At 44.6% G+C, this 20,363-nt stretch overlaps 1 protein-coding gene across 2 annotated transcripts; it reads right to left on the bottom strand.

Moving 5' to 3' along the window:
- Positions 1-8,985: 8,985 nt before the first annotated feature.
- On the bottom strand, positions 8,986-15,373 carry LOC147607243 (uncharacterized). 2 transcript variants are annotated; one of them, XM_086790238.1, is made up of 13 exons: positions 14,778-15,373; positions 14,481-14,542; positions 14,274-14,382; positions 14,053-14,133; positions 13,836-13,952; positions 13,172-13,711; positions 12,906-13,016; positions 12,224-12,699; positions 11,436-11,535; positions 11,273-11,332; positions 11,020-11,112; positions 10,792-10,911; positions 8,986-9,988 (listed from the first exon to the last, which is right to left on the bottom strand). In XM_086790238.1, exons 1-13 carry the CDS (start codon positions 14,844-14,846, stop codon positions 9,611-9,613), a joined length of 2,316 nt encoding a protein of 771 aa, XP_086646364.1. In that variant the 5' UTR covers positions 14,847-15,373; the 3' UTR covers positions 8,986-9,610. The 2 variants fall into 2 exon arrangements, with proteins under 2 accessions (XP_086646364.1, XP_086646365.1); XM_086790239.1 differs by having other exon boundaries at positions 14,274-14,379.
- Between the last annotated feature and the right edge of the window lie 4,990 nt (positions 15,374-20,363).

Here is a 20,363-nt window from a genome sequence, read left to right as displayed (position 1 = left end):
AAAAATGGTGTATACCATTTAGTGTCATTTTTTGTGATGTAAAACATCATATTATGACGTTAATTATCACATTAAATTACTATGACGACACATCAGTCCTCCTCTTTATGGTGTAGACTTGCTTTTCTAGAAAGATACCCATGATTTTGAAAAGTGATTTCAAAATAACATTCATGCATTTGCTTGCACATCTGCAAATCTAGTGGAGCTTTTTTGTTCTTTTTATGTAGAAATATCTATGCATAGGCACTTAGTCATAGGAGTCTATGGGAGCCAAAAGGCTTTATCAATCTTCCCAACAAAAGAGACTCGAATAAAAGTATCATAATTACAAAATTACCTTTTAGAGGCCAATGTATTTTCTAGTGAGGTATGAGGAGGATAAGGGGAGAATTCAACCTAGACTAAAAGGGTCATAAACCTTGGGATATGATGGTCCAATTTCTACCAAAAGCAAAAATCCACTCCGTTTGTATTTAGAATATGTGTAGAAACTTTTTTTTGTTCATTATTGAATTAATTTTTTTAAATTTTTGGAGTTAGTTCCTAAAGTCATTTTTGGTTTTTTGTGAGCTCTTTTAAAGCATGTTAAATGTTGTATGAGAGAGTTATATAGTTTTCATGGTTGAAAAACTTTGTCAATTTGACTTCAATCTAGATTCTTCTCCTTGGTTTCTAGATCAACCTCCATTATGGTGCACTAATAATTCTGAACTCGTATTCTTGCACTAGCCATTTTGAACTAATTCTTGATTTTTTATGTGGGCAGGGTATGCTAGTTACCCTTCAAATTTGACGGGGTTAGTGAAATATAGCAAATTTTTGTATTTCAATGTAATTTATGACGGGCATTTTAAAAATTTGCAAGTATTTTACGACCAAAATACTCAAAATGGATGTGACACCCGTCAAAAAGCAACTATGAGTCCACAACTTTCCCTCTCCAAAAGATAACTTTTATGCTAAGTTGAGGTGCTTTGCTCTTTCTATGTTTGGAGTGCATGCACACAAATTTCAAGATTGTCATCCAAGAAAAGTAATTGACAAATTAGGGTTTTTCATTATAAAATATGAGATTAGAATTATGTGACTATGAACCATGATTATTGATACTCACGACCCTTGTAATGAAATCAAACCTCTAAGGAGCATATATTTTGGGAGTTATTGAAAATGTGATTTGTGAATGAGAGTGAGTGAGAATCGAAGTTAAAACATGAGTGAGAATGAGAGCAAGAGTTAAAGAAAATTCATAGTGAGATTTCTTAAGGGTGATTGGGAGGATCACGGAGAGAGAGAGAGAGAGAGAGAGAGAGAGAGAGAGAGGGGGGGGGGGGGGCTTGACCATGGCATGCACTTGCTTAAGAAGAAATGGATTAAAAGAAGTAGATGCAAGAACATGCTAAAAAAGAATGTGTTAAATGGATTCAACATGTTTTCATATGCTACTTAAATCTAGCATGAAGCATTGTTCAAAGATGATTTAAAAAATGTTTAAGAAGGATACATCGCGCTCACCACGTCTGGGACTCTGCAAGCCCAGGTGTCTTCCATGCATGCTTGCCTCTCTGCATGCACTGCCCCCCTCCTTCTCCGTCTCGTCTGCCCCTTCTTGCTCCGCCTGCGCGCTGAGCCTCACCACCAGGTAAGCCCCTCCCCCCCAAGAGGGGGGAGCTCTGCCCAAAGATGTCTCTCCAAGACATCGTCCTATTTGGCTCAAGCCCTGCTCCACATGCCATCAAAGATGGTGCTGGCCCTTCATCCTTGGTTCTTCATCAGAGATGGTGCTGGCCCTTCATCCTTGGTTCTTCATCATCAAGCTCCAACGAGGCCTCATGGTGTTCTTCAGTCCTCACCAAAGTCTGGCCATTTATCTTCTCCTCTGCTTCGTCATCAGAAAGGCTTTGGAGGTCTGCGTGAAGCTGAAGACGGCCAGGGGAGGCATCAAGAAAGTTCTCCTCACATGCATCCCGGCCCTGTTCCCCTTGGTCATCCTATCTCCTTTGCAGAGGCTGTCCGGCATCCAAAAGGTGTTCGCGCTATTTCAGGTCATGTTCACTCTTCTTTCCCCCCCAGGTCTGATGAAAACCCTATGGTTAATCTCTCTCAGAACCCGGCCTTTGAAGAAAGGGTCGGGAATTTTGATGTTGATGAATGAAGGAGCCGTCATCTGCAATGACGATGAACTGGCTGCATGGCAGGACCACCTGTCCACACACTTACTCTGATAGGCCTCTGTCATGGGGCCAGACCCCCGATGGACGCCCTGAAGTACTGGATTAAGATCAACTGGGAATAGAAGGGAATAGAGTGGCTTCAGTCCACATTTACCAAATGCTTACTATTTGTTTCATTTCGAGGATCCGGTAAGTGCTACCTCTGTTAGTAACAGTGGCCAATGGATAATTAGGAACACACCTCTGTCCTTCTTTAGATGGTTTGATAGCTTCGACCCCAAGGGCCCCAAACCCACAAAAATCCCTGTATGGGTTGAGCTTACAGACATGCCTGCTAAGTACTCTATCTGGGCCAAAAGGATTGGGGGCTCACTTGGTAAAGTTTTAGGTCAAAAGCCCTTTCAGGTGGTCAATCCTCAATGGGCCCAGTAGATGCTCATAGAAGTTGACACTGCTAAACCTCTAAAGGATAAAGTCCCGCTGAAAAACAGGGAGGGGCAGATCATATATAAACAAGTGCTAACCTATAAAAATCTTCCCAATGCATATTTTAAATGTAATAAACAAGGCCACATGATCAGGGACTGCCCTGATCTTCACCAACCATCAGTTTTACTGATAAGACTCCTGGCAAGGATGAGGCCTTTGTGGTTCCCCAAAAAAAACATGTGTCGAAGTTCAAAAATAACAAATCTAATTGGCATATTCCTGCCAATAGGTTCGCCCCCCTCTTGGAAGATGTCCAAGATGGTCTAGTCAATCAGTTCTAGGTCAAGGAGGCCCCAAAGACAGCCATGGTCGGGGAAGAACAACTCTCTCCGGGAAGGGTTCCCCGCAAGGACAGAGTCTTATTTAGTCAAGAACTAGACTCCCCTATGGACTCAGATGAGGACTTCATAGATAAAACTCAACACACGGATGATGTGTTCAAATCTCAGTTGGAAGAAGCTGAGGATGCTGCAATGATGAAAAGAATGTCCCTCTCCCCATCTAAACAGCCTGAGGAGGGAGGTTTCTCTCCCCACCCTTTGGGTGCTAAAATGAAGAGGAAGAAGAAAAAAGTTCAGGAGGCATTGAGAACCTCCATGTCCTCGAGGGAGCCCTCCAGAACTAGTAAAAAATGAACCCTATAAACCTGATCTCCTTTAATTGTAACGGGCTCACTAACCCTGAAAGGGCTGTGGCCATCAATAGATGGGTTAGAGACTTGGCTATTGACTTCGACTTTCTTAATCTGCAAGAACTTAAAATTGGAGGGTCACAACTTCATGTGAATCTTCAAAGAATCTCAAAGAATGCTATTTGGTATTCTACCAATCATCCTTCAGGTAAAGGAGGGTCCGCAGTTGGCATCCACAGGAAGTGGGAACACATAATTCAGGGTGCATGGTCTGATGATAGTCACAGTTGGACAGGTTGGGGAATCCTTTTAACTTCACATTGATTTCTATCTACGCCCCTTGTTTGGCCAGCATGAGAGCATCAACTTGGCATTCTATTATGCAGATTGTGGGTCCTATTTTGCTAGTTGGTGACTTTAACATGGTGGAAGGTCAGGGTGACAGAAGAAGGTTTCTGGGAAGAACTATTAGTGGTCAGGAAAAGAATAAATGGGAATTGCTCAAGGTCGGTAAGAACCTGTCAGACCTCTCAGAGCAAAAACAGGATTCTCCTGGTCTAATCATCAAAAAGGTCACTTCCACAGGGCCACTAGACTTGACAGACTTTATGCCTCTGGCTGCCTGGTGGACATGTTCACAAAAGTCAAGTGTCTTACAGATTCTTCCCTTATCATCTCCGACCACCTCTCCTTGATCTGTAATTTCTCCTTAGGGCAGGCTAAAGGAAGAGCTAGCTAGCCCCACCTTGACCCATCCCTTTTCCGTCTTCCATGTGTCCCAGTAGGAGATAAAAGGTTTCATCTCGCTGAGGCCTTCAGTCAATTTGCATCGCCCTCCAAGGGTTGGACTTGTCTGGTCAATAAGGTGCATAATATCTGCAGGGAATATAAGCTTAAAGCAGCGGCGATTTGCCTGAATCGCAGAGTCCAGATTAGAAATCAGATTCAAGGTATCTTTCACTCTAACAATGGGTTAAAGGACCACTCTCTAATTGACCTAAGGAACCAACTTAGACGAGGAGTTGCTGGCAGCCAAGTCCACTATGTTGTGGTACAGAGAGGCATGGGCTGGGAAAATCGACACCCCTCACCCTAAGATGTTCTCTCTTCTCAAAAGGAAAAAAGCTAGGGATCTTATTCCTATGGTCAAGAATCCCAATGGTCAGGCTGCTGCTAATGAAGTAGAAAAACTCCAAGTTATCAAGAATTATTTTTTTAACTTGTTCTCCACAGTTCCCCCTCCCACTCAGGAAGTTACAGCAGCTAGAGCAAAGATCGCTCTCATGAGGAAAAAAATGGTCAGCCCATCCCTAGCTATGAAACTTGATGCCCCCTTCTCTGAGGAGGAGGTGAAAGATGCTATCTCCCACCTCAAAAAGGGAAAGTCTCCGGGTGAAGATGGGATCCCAAACGAATTCTTTCTTGCATTCAAAGATGATCTCACCCATCATATCCTAAACATTTAGAAAGAAGCCATGAGGAAGGGTGGGCTTGCTGAGAAGTCAAATGTGGGGGTTATAAAGCTAATTCATAAAAAAGATGATAAGGAAGACTTGAGGAAGTGGAGACCCATAACATGTCTCTCTTCTCTCTACAAAGTCTTTGCTCATATCCTGACAAGGAGAATCAACCCCTATATGGATGAATGGATCCTGAAGGAACAAAAAGGTTTTATTAGGGGAAGATATATCCTTGATGCTATCATTAGTCTATGGGAGGGCATGGAACATGCTGAAAGCTCTAGCCAAAATTACATCTTTCTAAAAATTGACTTTGATAAAGCCTATGACAGAATTGATTGGTCCTTCCTCTTCCAATCTCTGCAGGATATTGGCCTTAGCAGGAAATTCATTAAGTATGTGCAAACCCTATTGGGGAATGCTTCCTCAAGGGTGGCCGTCAATGGGTCCGTCACACGGATTCCTTTCCACTGAGGAAATCCATAAGACAAGGGTGTCCATTATCCCCCCTGCTCTTTGCTATCGTTGCTGATGCCCTGGGGTGGCTGGTGAATGAGGAATTAGCCACTAATAATATTAAGGGCATCTTTGTTCCTAACAAAGTGGAGCCCTTATGTCTGCAACTCTTTGCTGATGACACCAATGTACTTCTTCGAAATGAAGTTCAGATGGCAACCCACTTCATGGCCTGCCTGGATACTTTCTGTTAGCCAGTGAATCTCAAATAAATCATGCCAAGACCAGTTTCAGAGTCTTTGAAGGGGTGCCCCTCCCGCAATTCTGTCCGCCGCCGCCCGCAGGTTGTAAGGCTATTCCGGAAGGGGTCGTGTTCAGGGTTCTAGGCATTCCCATGGGGTTTAACATATCAGTCAAACAGAGATGGGATTATGTGTTGCTTAAGCTCAAAAACCAGGTTATGAAATGGAGTCATATAAACACGGGTGTTGCTTCTTGAGCTTTTGTACTCAACCATTTCATTATTCCCTCAGTGGTGTATTTTCTTACCTGCTGGTGACCCTCCAAAACCCAACTACACTCACTGAACTCTATCACGGGTAACTACCTATGGGGAGGCTCCCTAGACAGAAAGAGGGTCAGCAAGGTAGCCTTTCATGTATGCTGTATGGATAAAGAACAGGGGGGTTTGGGTATTATCAACATCGGATTGCTGGCTGAAAAGCTAGCAGCAAAATGGATTCAAAGGGCCATCCTATCCAATGATGTATGGGCAGACCTGCTCAAAAGGGATGTGGGAAAATTCTGGCTGAAAGACAAAAGGGCTTGGAAGGGGTTCTCCCTCAATGAGGCTCTTTTCTCAAAGGCCCACCTTTCACCAATAGGCAGCAAGCTCTGTTGTGCAGAATGTGGGAGTCATGGATGGGTTATAAGAAGCTCTTTTCCTTCCAGATGTATACCAAGAGGGGTCGGTTTGCGTATGTAGCTGATTCAGTTTGGTTTGGACACTTGGTTAAGCCGATTGCCAATGATCAAGTACAGATTGGCCTCTCTTGTTTCAAAGCTAGGGTTAAGGTATGGGAAGATCTATGTGACTCATCTGGTATGTTAAATAGAGTTCAAATTAGTAATAAGTTCACCTTGCCAAGGGGTGGTGTTGAGCTGATTGAGCAAAGATGTAATGCATTAAAGGTTGTCATTCCACATGGGATTAAATGTGATTACAAAGAATTTTCCAAAGCCCTTCAGTGGGGGTCTTCTATTAACCTCGTCAAGCTACCGAACTCATATAATGCAGGCAACTTGGTTCTCAAACTCAACAAAAGGTGGTCCTTCCTGGAACAAACATCAATGGGCTTTTCGCTTCAAATTAATCTGGGCCTTTGCCCAAGAAAGGAAGCATGCAATTCTGGCTTGGTTGGTAATTCACAAAGCAAATTGGACATAAGAGAAGGCTCTGAAGTTGGGTCATGGAAATGGTATTTGCCCTCGGTGTAAAGCAAAGCTGGAGACTGTCCCGCATCTCTTTTACTCCTGCCCAGACATTAAACAGTTCTTGAGTGTGCTGAATGAGGCCTTTGTGAAGATTAGAAGTTCCCCACACTCAGCTGGAAAGAAGTGCTTTTAGGGGAATGTCATCATCTTCACCCCTTAATGTGGCAGTCTGTCAGAATTCTTCTGTTGTGGCATGTCTGGAAATAAAAGAATGAAGCCCTCTATGAAATTAAAACTAATCACAATTTCTTTCTTTTTCTTGACAGTGTCCTCAAGTTTGCCAATCAAATTCAACCAAGTGGTGAGCCGACGGAAGTGGGCCGCTGGCAGGCTCTTTCATGGAGGAGGTGGAGGAAAGTGCTCAGTTCTTCTCTCTCCAAAAAGAAGGAAATCATGTGTCAAGGCTTGGAGTTGGAATGCCACATAAGGCTTCAATATGCTATTCATCATATTCAGTCCTCGGATGGTATTGGAGGGGTACATTAAACCCTTTCGGTCAGGTCCATGGCAGCTTATACAGTCTTTTCACCTATGTGCATCGTGTTCAGTCCTCGGATGCTTTTGGAGGGTTCCATAAAACCTTTTCAGTTAGGTTCATTGTATCTTGTATAGGCTAACCACCTTTTCAATTGCCCTCAGGTTTTGGGCCATCAGTCTCTATATTTCCAATTTTAAGTGTTTCTGGGTGTGTAGCTAAATCCCTTATTTAGCTATTTAGCTGTCTTCAGGGTCCCCCCATGGACCTTCCTCATGGGGCGCTGTAATCTCACTTTTTTTAATATATTCTTCTGTTTTTACCAAAAAAAAATGTTTAATTTGTAATCAAACGCAATAGAGATAATCCTTGAGAACTGGGCTTGGCTTCTTAATAGGAAAAACCATCTGTTTGCTCTTAAAGGTCATTACAGATGGAAACAGCTCCCTTTTCTAACCATTTTGGGAAGCAAGTATCAGATAACCCCTAAAGGATCAGAGCTATTGATCTCTATGGAAGGCTTGGTTTAAAGTAAAAGCCCAGCTGATGCCATCTCCAGACTACAAGGACACGCTGGGCATCCACCCCATCGATTCCATCTGGTGGCCTGCTCTTGACTTGCCTCAAGTAGATACTCAAGATGTGGAAGAGGCACTGAAGCTTCATTTAGGTGGCATTAAGACATGGAGTAACCTTTGGGACTAGGATAAGAAAACCTGGTTATCAAGGGCTGATCTCATTGCTAAGTACAACCTCTCAGATTCTCAACTGGACATTATTGGCAAAAGGCTGATGCTATGGCATCGAGAAGACTGGTGGCTAATGACAATTGAAGACCCCCCTAAGCTGAAGGCTTTCCAGTGGATTAACCAAACAAGCATCTGGCCTATTCCTCCCAGGTGGAATACCCCTCCAATCCATTGTATTCTAAATCAAAGATGGAATATCCTCAAAGATAGGAGCTAGTGGTATTTCCTCTTCAAATCACTTTGGGGCATACATGTGGAACCTAAGAAAGCTTGTCTTGCTTGGCTTATCATGTACATGGCCATTTGGACACAGAAAAAAGCTCTAGTCTTTGGCAAGGGAAATGGATCATGTGCCAGATGCCTCAAAGAAGAAGATGATGTTCACATTTTTCTTCTGTGTCCTTACATAGAACCAATGGTAAAGAAACTCAATGAGTATGTGGCCAGTTGGGGGAAAACTTGCTTATCCTGGAAGCATCTGCTCATTGGAGAACCCATAGGCTGCTCTACTGAACTATGGACAGTATTAAGAACAGAAATCCTCTGGTTCTTCTGGATTGAAAGACTAGCGGCCCTACACAACGGTGATACCCGGAATACCTGCTCCCTCAAAAGTCTCCTTATTATTGCAGGGGAGAGATTCTACTTGAGGAAGATCATTGACATTGAGGCCAGAATTTCAAAACTGGTTGGCCCTATTGGAAGCACTCCAAAGAATGTCTCAGATAAGGTCAAGATTCTTCAGCTTCAAGAGAAGAGAGAATATCTTGTAAACGTGGATCTAAACTATGTGCTGAAGCTCCAATACCTCTAGAGCCTAGGATAGAGACCTAGAGGGTCATTGCTCTTTGCTGATTGCCTAGGATAGTGAGAGAAGTCTCGGCCTGAAATTGGCCTTGACCGCTATTTGATGCCAGCCCCCGACTTTTGTAACTTGCCTCGATTTTCTTCAATAATAAAAATGCCTTTATTGAAATAATCCTTGAGAACAAATCCGATTTTCAGTATGAACAAAGCCAACCCAATTGTACGATTCTTATTACAAACCTAATTATTGTAAAGAAGGTACAAGATTCGTTGTATTAAAGCACAAAAAAATACAACTTGCAGACGCAAAAGAACATGAGCATTACAGACGAGATCTTCTGCATGATTCGAAGTAGATAAACTTGTGTGAAATGTTTTAATGCGTAATTATAGAAATTATGTGAATAGTCCTTTTTTCGGGGTGCTCACACGTGATCGATTGAAATTGCCATTTTCTGTACAATATTACGTTTGTAATAAGAATTGTACATGCTGCTATATTTTTACACATTTTGTCGCTCGGGCATCGAGAGGGGTGTGCACTGTGTTAGTTAGAAAGGGATGGAAGTTCGGGCCGAGCCAGCGAAAGCAAGCAGAGCGGCAATTAAGCAGCCATGTGCACCCAAATTGTAGCTGGGCGATGGAGACAAGCAGGGCAGGCTCTCATGGCCCGCACTGCGCAGGCCCTGTTGATGTACTGTGATCACTGATGAGCAGCTCGCTTGAGAAAACCTCTTGTGAGAAGACCCAGCTCGTAGCATTGTTGTACAGCTCAAATGATATATAAGAAGCCTTCGCGGGGCATGAGCTGAGCTTCCATGTCAAGCTCTTAATGACTGAAGTAATGAGATGGGGCTGCTGTTGATTGTTGCCTACGTTTCCGTTTCTTGGCTTTTGCTTACTACTATTCCATCGCATTGATCGCCCACGAGGAAGAGGTAGCGCAGACGGAAGTCGAAGGGCACGACGGTGAAGTTAGCGGAGGCGTGTGGTAGACGGCGGTGGCGGTGCTGCTGTTGCAGGGCGTCGCGCACGACGGTGGCCTGCTGGGCGGGAAGGAACCCGCACACCCAGTCGACGAGGGCGCCCTCCTGATCCGCCTCCCGTTGGATAAGGTCCACGGCGTAGCTGTGAAGCAGCTTGGGCAGCAGCACTTTCCCATGCGCTGTTATGCCCACTGATGCCCGGACATAGTCGTGCAAGGCAGATTGCAGCTGCGCGTGCACATTCTCTGGCGTGTAGATCCGAATCTGCAGGCATGAGAGCAGTCATCAGAGAGCTCGGGAGACCCCAAGGAAGCAGGAATCAAAGGGGAAAGCGCTGTAGTTTTCATGCAAAAGAGAGAAAGCGTGCAGGGCTTTGAACAGGCTGATCGGGCACTATCGTTTTAGTTAACATCTCATCAGAAGCCAGGTGGAAAGCAAGGACATGAAATAAAGCTGAGGGGTTGCTAGCAGCCGTTAGCCGTTGGCAAGCCTGCATGTGAGAGACCGATCGACGACAAAGAGGACTCTCTTTCTTTACTACGGAGCTGCAGACCTGTACAGTGTATATGCATGTGTCAGGAATAAAAGATTTTGTGGGAATGTGCAAGCTACGTCTCAGTGCTGGTGATGGTTTTTTTGGGGAGGCGGGGTGGGTGTGTGTGTGTGTGTGTGTGTGTGTGTGTGTGTGTGTGTGAGAGAGAGAGAGAGAGAGAGAGAGAGGGCACGACTGTCAAAGTTTGCCCCGTGAGATTCCCCAGGATCGCCACTGACAGACCATTTCTTTCAAATCAGTTGAGGTCTCATCAGAGAGGAGTTACATGCATGCGTTACATTTGAACGACAGCAACTAGACCACCACTCGCCTGTTACAAAGCGCATATTTGACTGTTGTCCCTCGAGTCTCTTATCACCTCACCTGTGTAGTACCCTTCCAAACTCATGATGCTCTCTTCGCCTATACATAACACCATGCCCCTCTGGCTCCAACGCCTCACATTTCCCATAACGCACTCATGCCCATAAACTGTACAGAAGTGTTTAAATCCCATTATAGCGCCCTTCCTTACCGCTGGCGACGACCAGGCCCCGCAGCTCAGCGCAAACGCAATTAAGGGCTCTGGCCGGCTGATCGCAAACTTGCTCACCCCCTCCGGAATCTTGACCTTATGAAGCGCTAGAAGCAAAGCCTGCAATACACACCCACGCACAAAAAAAACAAAGAAATAGATTAACGTCGTAAAGAGGGCGTAGCTGTGCCTTGCAATTCAGCTAAACCAAAATTTGCCCCTGCTTACAATTTGAGGCCTGTACGATGGTGCTTTCCCCCTCAATAACACATGCTCCATTGTCATCGCGTTGAAGGAATGCCCTCCTACTGTGTAGGCCGCCTGCATTGTTTGCACATGAACGTTAATGAGATCATATGCCAAGCACCTTTGGTCCACACATTTCTAACTTTCCTCTCAATACATCTGAGCTGCCCGGACTATTAAGTAGAAATTAGCTCAACCCACCTTCTGCTTTAGAGCAAAAATTAACTCAACCCACCTTCTGCATTAGAGCAAAAAACTTTACATCATCCTTGGGGACACCATATGCCAAATAAGCCTGTAAAAGCAGCTCTCCTGAGAGTTAGTTATCATGATATTGATCAATACAAACGTTTACATTCCATGCTTGAGAACTTTAAATAGGGCATTGTAAAATGTACATGCATCATCAGGGCATTGTAAACGTTTATCCAAAATGCAATCTTTTCTTGGTGCCCCAACGATACAGCGTCCACTTTAGAGAGCTGTTCAACCAAGGACCTGCAATATTTAAGCTAGAAAGTTGTTAGCCAGACAAAAGATGTTTAAATTATTTATTGCATTTGAGTTAGAAGAGATACATTTTATATTGGTCTCTAATTTCGTGAACGTACAATACGTGTTCACTTAAAAAATATGTAAGTTTATTATGAGAGGTTTTGACTCCTATGGAGCTGGAGTTGCTAGCTTCAAATTCCACTCCTTGCTTACACATCCATACCTCATGTACATGAATTTTACAAACACCCCCACTCCAAACTTAAAACTCCAAGTCCCAGTGTGAGAAAATGGCAGTATATCCGACTCCTTCTATATAGAACCATATCCCATGTACATGAATATCACAATCACCCCCACTCCAAACTTGGAAACAACCAAGTCCCAGTGTGAGAAAATGGGCATGAGTCTAGAGGGGTTCCCTTCGAACACATGTTGTACATGTATGTAGGTCTTCCTAAAAATACACCTCCCGAGTGCAGGGAATAACAGCATGTGCCCTAGAAACTGGAGTCGAGCAGCCGAAAATGTATCCTCAGCCTCCCTTTGCATGCAAGAGATAATGGGAGTTTTCTTAAAGGTGAGGGGCTCGGGTAGGAATGCATGATGTAGATAGAGCATGTTAGAATCAACTCCTTGAAGTCTTAGGCAAACACTAATCAAAAACAAATTAAGCCCGAATAAAACATACCTGAATATCCGTAAGGCATCTGCAGCATACTCCAACTGTTCTTTGCCCACAGACATCCATGCTACTTCAACGGCAGAACTATAGCTGCCAATATCTGCCCATGGTAGTTTGTCGTGTGCTCGATAAAGGTCAACACTGCTTTCTGTTCCAAACTCCTCCTTGTTTCTCAGCTCAAAAGGAGGGCTTCTTGCGAATGACAATGATGATAGCTCCGAAAGTGATGAGAAGGATGATGAAGCCTTATGTCCAAAAGGAGACTTTGGAGATGGCACATTCTCTGAGACTATGGGTTTGCAAGCAACTTCTGAAGGATCTGACAAATGGCAGTAAATGCCTATCATACAAGAGACCATCTCCTGGGAAAGCCTATTTGGTTGCCTCCACAAAGACTTTGATTCTAAACTATCCAACTTTCCATGCCAATTATCATAAAACTCGGTATCGTTCATCAAGAATGGCCGTCCTTTATAATCTCCCTTTGATGAAAATCAGCAAATAGAAAGTTTACAATCTCTCTCTCTCTCTCTCTCTCTCTCTCTCTCTCAGCCATAAAAGGATGCATCAGAAGAAAAGTAGGAACTAAACACCTTGGAGCTTGCAAGTCCTTGGCATATGCTACCATGCAATTAAACACATCAATAACTTCTTGAAGTCTAAATTCCTGAAACATTTTAAGGCTTACCAATGGGTTGGCTTCTCCCACGGTCATACGAGAAAGGTCTTCTTCAAAAACACCGCATCGGCCATGTTGGTTATCCTCGGCCATGTTTCTTTGAGACTTATACTTGCTGTCCTGCATAGAACATTGAAGGTTGCATTTTTCTACTTCAAACAAGGAACAAAAGCTTTTTTTTTTCATTATTCACATCAAGTAAAATGATAAAGATTGCAAATCCAATTGGATTTGATCTAGCATTCCTTGCAAAGGGTGAAATGTTATTTGTGCACCTTAAGAGGTGTCACAGGTTGAGAAAGTGGTTGCATTCTTTCAGTATCTGCTGATCCTCTGAAGGAATCAAGGGCAGAATTGGCTGGCATGCTGCGGATGCTACGCTCTTCATCGGAGGAGAAGGTACTTGAAGGGACAAACTTTGAGTCCTGTCTGTACTCCGCGGACTCCTCCGAACCCGTAATTTCCGAAGTAGATGCATAGGGAAAGCTAGAGTTGCTCATGGTTGCATTCTGAGAAGAGGTGTTGGAGTGTTGAGGAGGACCAAGAACTGGTCCTATGGATCCTTTGGAATTGCTCACACAGGGGGAAAATTCTTGTGTGACACCCCTTGCTTTGTACGGCAAAACAATGGGACTCTTTTGGAAGACCTTCTCCCTTAGCAGTTTGGGTGAGAGATGAAGTGCTCTATGGCATGCAGCATTTTGGAACCGCTCGCTATGTTCGTGCCCTATCTGCATCTTCAAGCTAATCATCTGCTCTTCCAAGTTGGAAACCGCCACTTCCAGTACAGCAATGTCGGCAAGAAGCTCCTGTGCCTGGGAATGGCAAACATGTAGCATGACTTGATCCATGTACCTCATATCCATTTATGTATATACATAAGCCATGCTCGAAGCACACACACGCACATCAAGGAGACATTGCACATTGGGGCCTTACATCAACAGGGAGGTTTCGTGGAAAGTTTGGGAAGGCTCCTGCTGCTCGTGCTATTGCATTTTCCAGAGCTGCGTGCAAGTTTGTCTCCTGCTGAAGCCGTTCTTGTAGCCTCTCTATCTGTAAAGAAATAAAACAGGGAAATAAATCACGCTTTTCTGTATGGTTACCCTCTCAGTCCCAAACGCCAAGGGGGATTAAGGAGAGGATTAAGGCCTACATCCTTCTCTAATTTCAAACGATGGGACTTCAGCTCGGGATCAGAGGTGGGAGCTGGCCGCTCTTCTTTGGAGCCCCTTCCCTGCAATGGAAGGAGAAAAAAATCAGAAAATTCTTATGGTTTTCATTACGATACAGCTGATGGCTCATTATACAGGCTCTAATAAATTACAAACATCAGCATTATAAAAAATCGGAAGGGTGGATAAGTTAAAATTTCACCTCCCCGGAGTTGAAAAGAACTTGAGTGAACCTGTGCACGAGAGATGTTTTGGCCACTGTGCGGCAAGCCATGCGGCTTCTCCAAAATCGCTTAGGACCGGCTGAGCTGCTAGACAAGGCGACAGGATCTGTTAAATAACTTACCCCCATTGATTATTGTTTTTTTGAATGAGTTACCCTCATTAATTTTTTATACAAATAACTTACCCCGCTAATCGGGTAGCATTATTACCCGAGACTGAGGGCGAATCAGAAGCTCTGCGGGGTACCTGCTTGTAAACCGCAGGGGGCGAGCAAGACATAGTTAACAGCATGGAGATTATACAAAATTAACGACACGAATTTCGGAGACAGCGTTGGCAGACCTTCGTGAATTAACAAACCATTGTTTACGCTATGGGTAATTATGTGTGGAAATTATCACCACTAGTGTCCTGGCCAGGTGAACTGGAAGGGATGCAGGCAGAGAAAGCAGTCGAGGCAATAATGCGAGAAATATTTTACCACTTGCTGCTGCTGTGGGGAAGCAATGTGTGCGGGAGAAGTGTGGTGGCCAGTAAGAGACTCCTCCATGAGTTGATGCAGCGAGGCTGGCGTCGCATTTGGTCGAGGAGCAAAGAGGGCGGGCGTATATTGAGTGATCAAGGGCTGCTACGACACTACGCTTGGATAATGATGTGCTGGAAGGAGGCATCGTGATTGGGTCCGGGAGGAGATCGGGAGAGGAGCGCAGGGCAGGACGCCTGCCTGCTACACAACTAGAAAATGTGGGCAGCCGAATAGACGTGGGGAGAGTAATTACTGCAGGAATCGCACGGAGACGCCTCCGGCATCTTCGACCGTCCGCTTCCACGGCATTTGATTCAACAAACACAGGATGTCGAAGGAGCGCAACAGTGCGGCGCGCAGACTGCTGCCGCGTCTACTAAGTTACAAAATGGCATCCGACAATTTATGCTTGCATCCTTGAGGCTTGCCCAGCACAGGCGTACAAGCTTGTAGCTGTGATGCCTCAAAAAGCGGCTCTAAGGTAGAACAAGACAGCCGTTGAGTTTGGCGTTGCAGGCGCCCATGATGATGAAGGAGCCGATAACTATAATAAAAGGGACCAAGTAAAAGGGAGAGAGCCAGAAATAATTGGAGGAATAGGGAGGCCTGGCAGTTGCAACTCTATTCACAGAAAGCAAAGATGGGAATATTGTTCAGTATTCCTTGTCTCTACCAAGGCCATGGCGTTTGCGGCTAGAGGGGGCGGTGGCGCTTGGACAACTGGGCGAACATATGCCATGGGCGAAGGACAAGATGGTGGATATCCTCTACTACGCCGCCCCTAAATGAGCGGTCAGACCGTGAGACGCCGCCCGATTAAGCCCCTGCTGATGATGGATACGCGGGCGGGGCCCGTAGTTGCTTTTTGACGGGACTCACGCCAAATTTTAAAATGCCCGTCAAAAATCACAAGTTAAATTTTAAAAAAAGCTGCTATTTTTCACCAAACAAAAGGGTATGGGCGCCCGTCTGGCAGCTGGCTACATACGCGGGCGGGGCCCAGGGCCGCACAAACCCCGTCCTGGGCGCCTTGGTCAAGGGTCCACTGAAAGGTGGTGACTTTGGCTGACACGTCACAGATCTCTGACCCCTCGATGCATCATCACCTTGCATTTGCTTTTTTTGCAGGGGAGCTTTTGAAAACATTAGAATCCAGCCCGATGTCCAGACGCCATACAAATGATGCGTGCTCAAAAAAAAAACTATTTTTCCAAAACTTACAAAACCTTCACCTACAAATCTAAAAAAATTATTAATAAATTTTTTTTATTTTTATTTTTATTTTTTGAAAATTTTGGATTTTTTTTAAAAATTTATAGTATTTATACCTTTAAATTTTAATTTTAAAAATTTGAAGGTGCAATTACACTGTACCCGGGTTTTTTTCGCACACTGGCCCTGCAGGCTGCCGCTAAGCAACCGGCATTGATCATTGATTTGATACATGCAGACTTGGAAGTTGGAATGGCTAATAATAACGCCATTTTTTTCACGCAACGTACGTCTTCATGGAGAAGTACTGTGATCATCATTGCAAAACCAGACATTTATTTTTTTACTAGTTTAGAAGAAATGTCTTATGAATTAAAAACGGCGCCCATGCATGCGGCTATTTACGTTCCGAACTTCCGAGGCATTTCTTTCGAGTCAATCAGCTAGCTGCTTCCAACCATAATACGTAGTATTAAAGCGCCACGGACCGTTTATTTTTTCAAATTTTCAAACGTTTTCTCACAAGCTCTTCAAATTCTTTCTTTCTTTCTTTTTTTGAAAAATGGCGCTTCATATTACAAAAAGATAGGAGACAAGAAAGAAATACAAACAGTCCTTACCAAATACATGGACCCAAGAGTAGAAACTACTACCTCATGCGTTAAAATTAATTCTAGAGCACCGATGCAATGTGGTTTGCCAACACCTTGCTTAAAATCTCATCAGACTGCCAAGATTAAGTGGAGGGGTCCCAAAGATCCTTTCACATTTTACAAGCTCTCTTTGAGAGCTTGTGTGCCATGGTGAGATTGAAGGGGAATGTTTCCTGATTGAACCTATCATGAACCATATGGATTGTTCCTGCACTTGGTAGGAGTGTGGGAGTGAAACAAGACTCATCAAGCCCGACATCGAAGCCAAGCATTCCAAATCGATTTACTCAGATCACTCCGCTTCACGTCCACCTCCCCGAACAGGATCGTGCTCAGTTCTAGATTCCTCCATTTCTTAAGCTCTCGAATGCTGAAACCTTTTACAGATTTGAAGAGAAGGATGGCCCAATCCTCCTACAGGTGATCCAAGCCACACCCATTGCCCTGTCTGTCTGCTTGGTCATGTACATTCGGTCTCCGCTAGCTTGTTATACTTCTCCTATCGTCTATCTCTTGGAATTTCGTGACTTTTCGTTTGGTACTGACCAAGAGTTCCTGAGTTAAGCGAACAACTACGCTCCACTCTGCAACACAGCATGTGAGGGTTGGGAGAGGAATTCTCTCCTCTATATAATTTCTACCTTTTCTTTGAGACTGATTGGAATTCAAATAGTTTGGGATCAGCATGGAACCATCCAACCTCACTCTCGCACTGGATTTGTGCAAGTCTAATCAGGAGGTGATCTGACATTTGGATGGTGAAGGTCCTGGATGGTGTTGTGGACCTTCAGTTCAGATTTGAGGAAGGCTAAGTTGATGGATGATGCCACATAAGCTCTATCTAGTCTGGCTTTTTTAAAATCGTAGACGGCCTAATGGTTGCTCCATGTGAAGAGGGATTTTCCCGGGATCTCTCGAAGGGCATGAAATCCTTTGCAGCTCTTCCAGGCGTCCTTTTCAACACCCCTGACTACCACCCCATTCTTTGTACCTATCTTTGATGTTTTCCACCATATTGCAGTCGCCTACTAAGATAACCGGGTAGGAGAGACTCCCACCAAAGGGCTGGTTTTGAGGAGTAGGGACCCGAGGCATAAACTGACACCACTGCCCATTTATCTTTTCCATTTGCTACTAGGAGAACGGAGACCCACCTGTAACTTATATCAATCTTGACTTCAATGATTAAGGCTTTTGAGAGCTGAGTAAACTCCTATCCTCCGGGGTGCACTACTAAAAGAAACCTTATGTATCACGTGCATTCAAGGGGTATTTTTACCTATGAATTTTTCATGAATAAAATGACATCTTTTTCTTTATGGACTTATGGGTTCAATTTTAAAAAAATCCCTTCTATAAATGTATTTTTATAAATTTGCTTTAAAATTTTGAACTAAAAAACCCCTTCATTTGACATGGTATGCTCACATATTTTTAGGTGAACCCCCCGAGCTCCTATCGTCGTCCCTGCACCTTCGTGAATGTGGGACGTGACGTGCCATTCATAATCCTGATCTATGTTGCTGAGGCTGGCTGCCAGGACTGGTTCTGAAGCCTTGACTTCTTAAAGACAGATGATATCTGACCTAAGGCCCATTTGAGAGAGCCATTTTCGGATCATGACAGACCTATTTTTTTTCCCATGAGGCCCTTCACATTATAGGACAAAACATGGACACTATCCATCTAGGTTTCTTGCGAGTCCCCCCACTCGCATTCTCCATGGAACGCTATGACGACAAGTTCCTTGTGATGGGGTGTTTGACCACCTGAGTATCCATGGGGGTGCCCCTAGGGGAGGCTATCACTAGAGCCTAGGTACTTACAAATTGAGATGGCCTATGGCACCATTGACCCCGGGGTGCCCCTAGGGGAGGCTATCACTGGAGCCTGGGTACTTACAAATTGAGATGGCCTATGGCACCATTGACCCCGGGGTGCCCCTAGGGGAGGCTATCACTAGAGCCTGGGTACTTACAAATTGAGATGGCCTATGGCACCATTGACCCCGGGGAGTGCTTCTTCTGCTTGGGAGGCTCACCGTAATCCAAAGCATTCACCTTTCTTCTCAAGACCTCATCATCTGACTTTAGTTAGGTGTTAGGAATGTCCTCCTCATTTCCTGGTGGGTCTAAGTCCGGAAGGGTCAATAGCACTACAAAGCGGTTGTTATGGTTGTTGTGATGGGGAGTGCGGCCACGAGGTTTCCCCCCATTCTTCCCTTTCCCGACTTGTTGAAATCCCTATTCATCCACCTTTTTTGCCTTTTACTTACCTTTGGGGGGGTGTACTGAGTTCAAGGATGAGTTGTTCCAGATATTTGGTAGGGCAATATCTTATGTAATGGTCCTTAGCTCTATAGTGGAAGCACGCATTGGGGAGATTCTTGTCGTGCACGGATTGTCTAAGGGTTTCTTCCCCTCCTACATCTATGTGAATAGTCTCAGGGAGATCCATGGAGATGTCGAGTTCAATCAAGGCGTGTAGATGCCGTCTTGGGTTGAACTCTAGTACACGAGGGGCCCCCAAAGTTTACCCAAAGGTTGAGTAATGAGAGCCACCAGGGGGGATGCAGATGCATAGGAAGGTTGGGGAGTTCGACCCACAGTGGGCACAGCGTCGACTTTGGGCCTTGTGGAGAGAACTTGGGAGACCATTTGAACAACACCAAAGGAGAGTTCCTAAGCACCCATTGAGCCGCTCCTAATGCATTGAGCACCATGTTAGCTGATCTGAATAGGAAAATGAAGAAGTTATTAGGGGTCTTTTCCACTTCTATTCCCCTTTGGACCCAGTTGGTTCTCATCTAGCCCTTAAGGGTCTCCGCCAGGGGGCGTGGGCCACAGCACAGGCCAACCCACAACTCTGGTCTAGTATATACTTTGCCATTCCTGTACTAGGTTTATAGGAAGGCAATAGATACTGAAGGGCATGTTCCAAGCGAACCTCTAGGATCTTCTGCATTTATCGTGCCTCCTCTATGTGATCCATAGCCAAGCTCACCGAGGTTGAGGGGTGCCGAATACTGAGCCCCATGACCCTGTGTTTCGCCTGGCCCAAAGGAGCTGAAGATAAGGATAAAAGGCTCTCCGAATGCTCCATGGCATGGTACATTAGTTCCATGGAAAGCTTCGTGGGCCGTAGCTTCCTTCTCCACCATGGTTACCTCATGTTGTATGGGGGGGCTCATTCCATAGGCAGTGGTTGCAAAGGACTCAAACTCCTTGTTACATGTGCCCAGAATGAAAGTGGTTTACATTTATGGCAGGGAGGGAGTCGTCATCACCCCATGCATTCCCACCTATTATTTACATGATTTCTTTTGACTGGTTACAAACCAGGCCACCACAAAAACCAATGGATAAGACGTAAGCTGTATTATAATCATTTATTTTCCAACCTTTTTTTTAATTCCTGCTTCCTTCATGCCTAAAGTTAGGCCTCCATCTCTCTTCCTTACCTCCCGAAGCACCTCCCGCATACGCCTTCCTTGCTGAGGTGCAAGGGTAGCACCCAACGCTTGCCTCTTCCACTTCCCCTTACCACCACAAGGAGCCTCCTCGGCCAGTGCAGTGCTAGAGAGCCCCCCCTCAATTTTTTCACTCAAAAAACTTTTTCAACTTTTTCTATTCTAATTCTAAGATTGGATATTTATTACTGCACACATCATAGAGAA

The sequence above is a fragment of the Cibotium barometz genome, chromosome 55 (assembly GCF_041138505.1).
Source record: "Cibotium barometz isolate CiBa-2024 chromosome 55, ASM4113850v1, whole genome shotgun sequence".
Taxonomy (NCBI): Eukaryota; Viridiplantae; Streptophyta; class Polypodiopsida; order Cyatheales; family Cibotiaceae; genus Cibotium; species Cibotium barometz.
Note: the sequence above shows the minus strand (reverse complement) of the source record. Positions and strands in the feature narration are given on the sequence as shown.

Bases quoted from the DNA above. Each gene is read 5' to 3' on its own strand.
- LOC147607243 (XM_086790238.1), bottom strand. From the start codon at position 14,846: ATGGAGGAGTCTCTTACTGGCCACCACACTTCTCCCGCACACATTGCT. The intron at 12,700-12,905 runs GTAAGCCTTAAA...TTTTCATCAAAG, and splicing joins TGGGAGAAGCCAACCCATTG to GGAGATTATAAAGGACGGCC. The intron at 11,113-11,272 runs GTGGGTTGAGTT...CAAACAATGCAG, and splicing joins TTTTTGCTCTAATGCAGAAG to GCGGCCTACACAGTAGGAGG.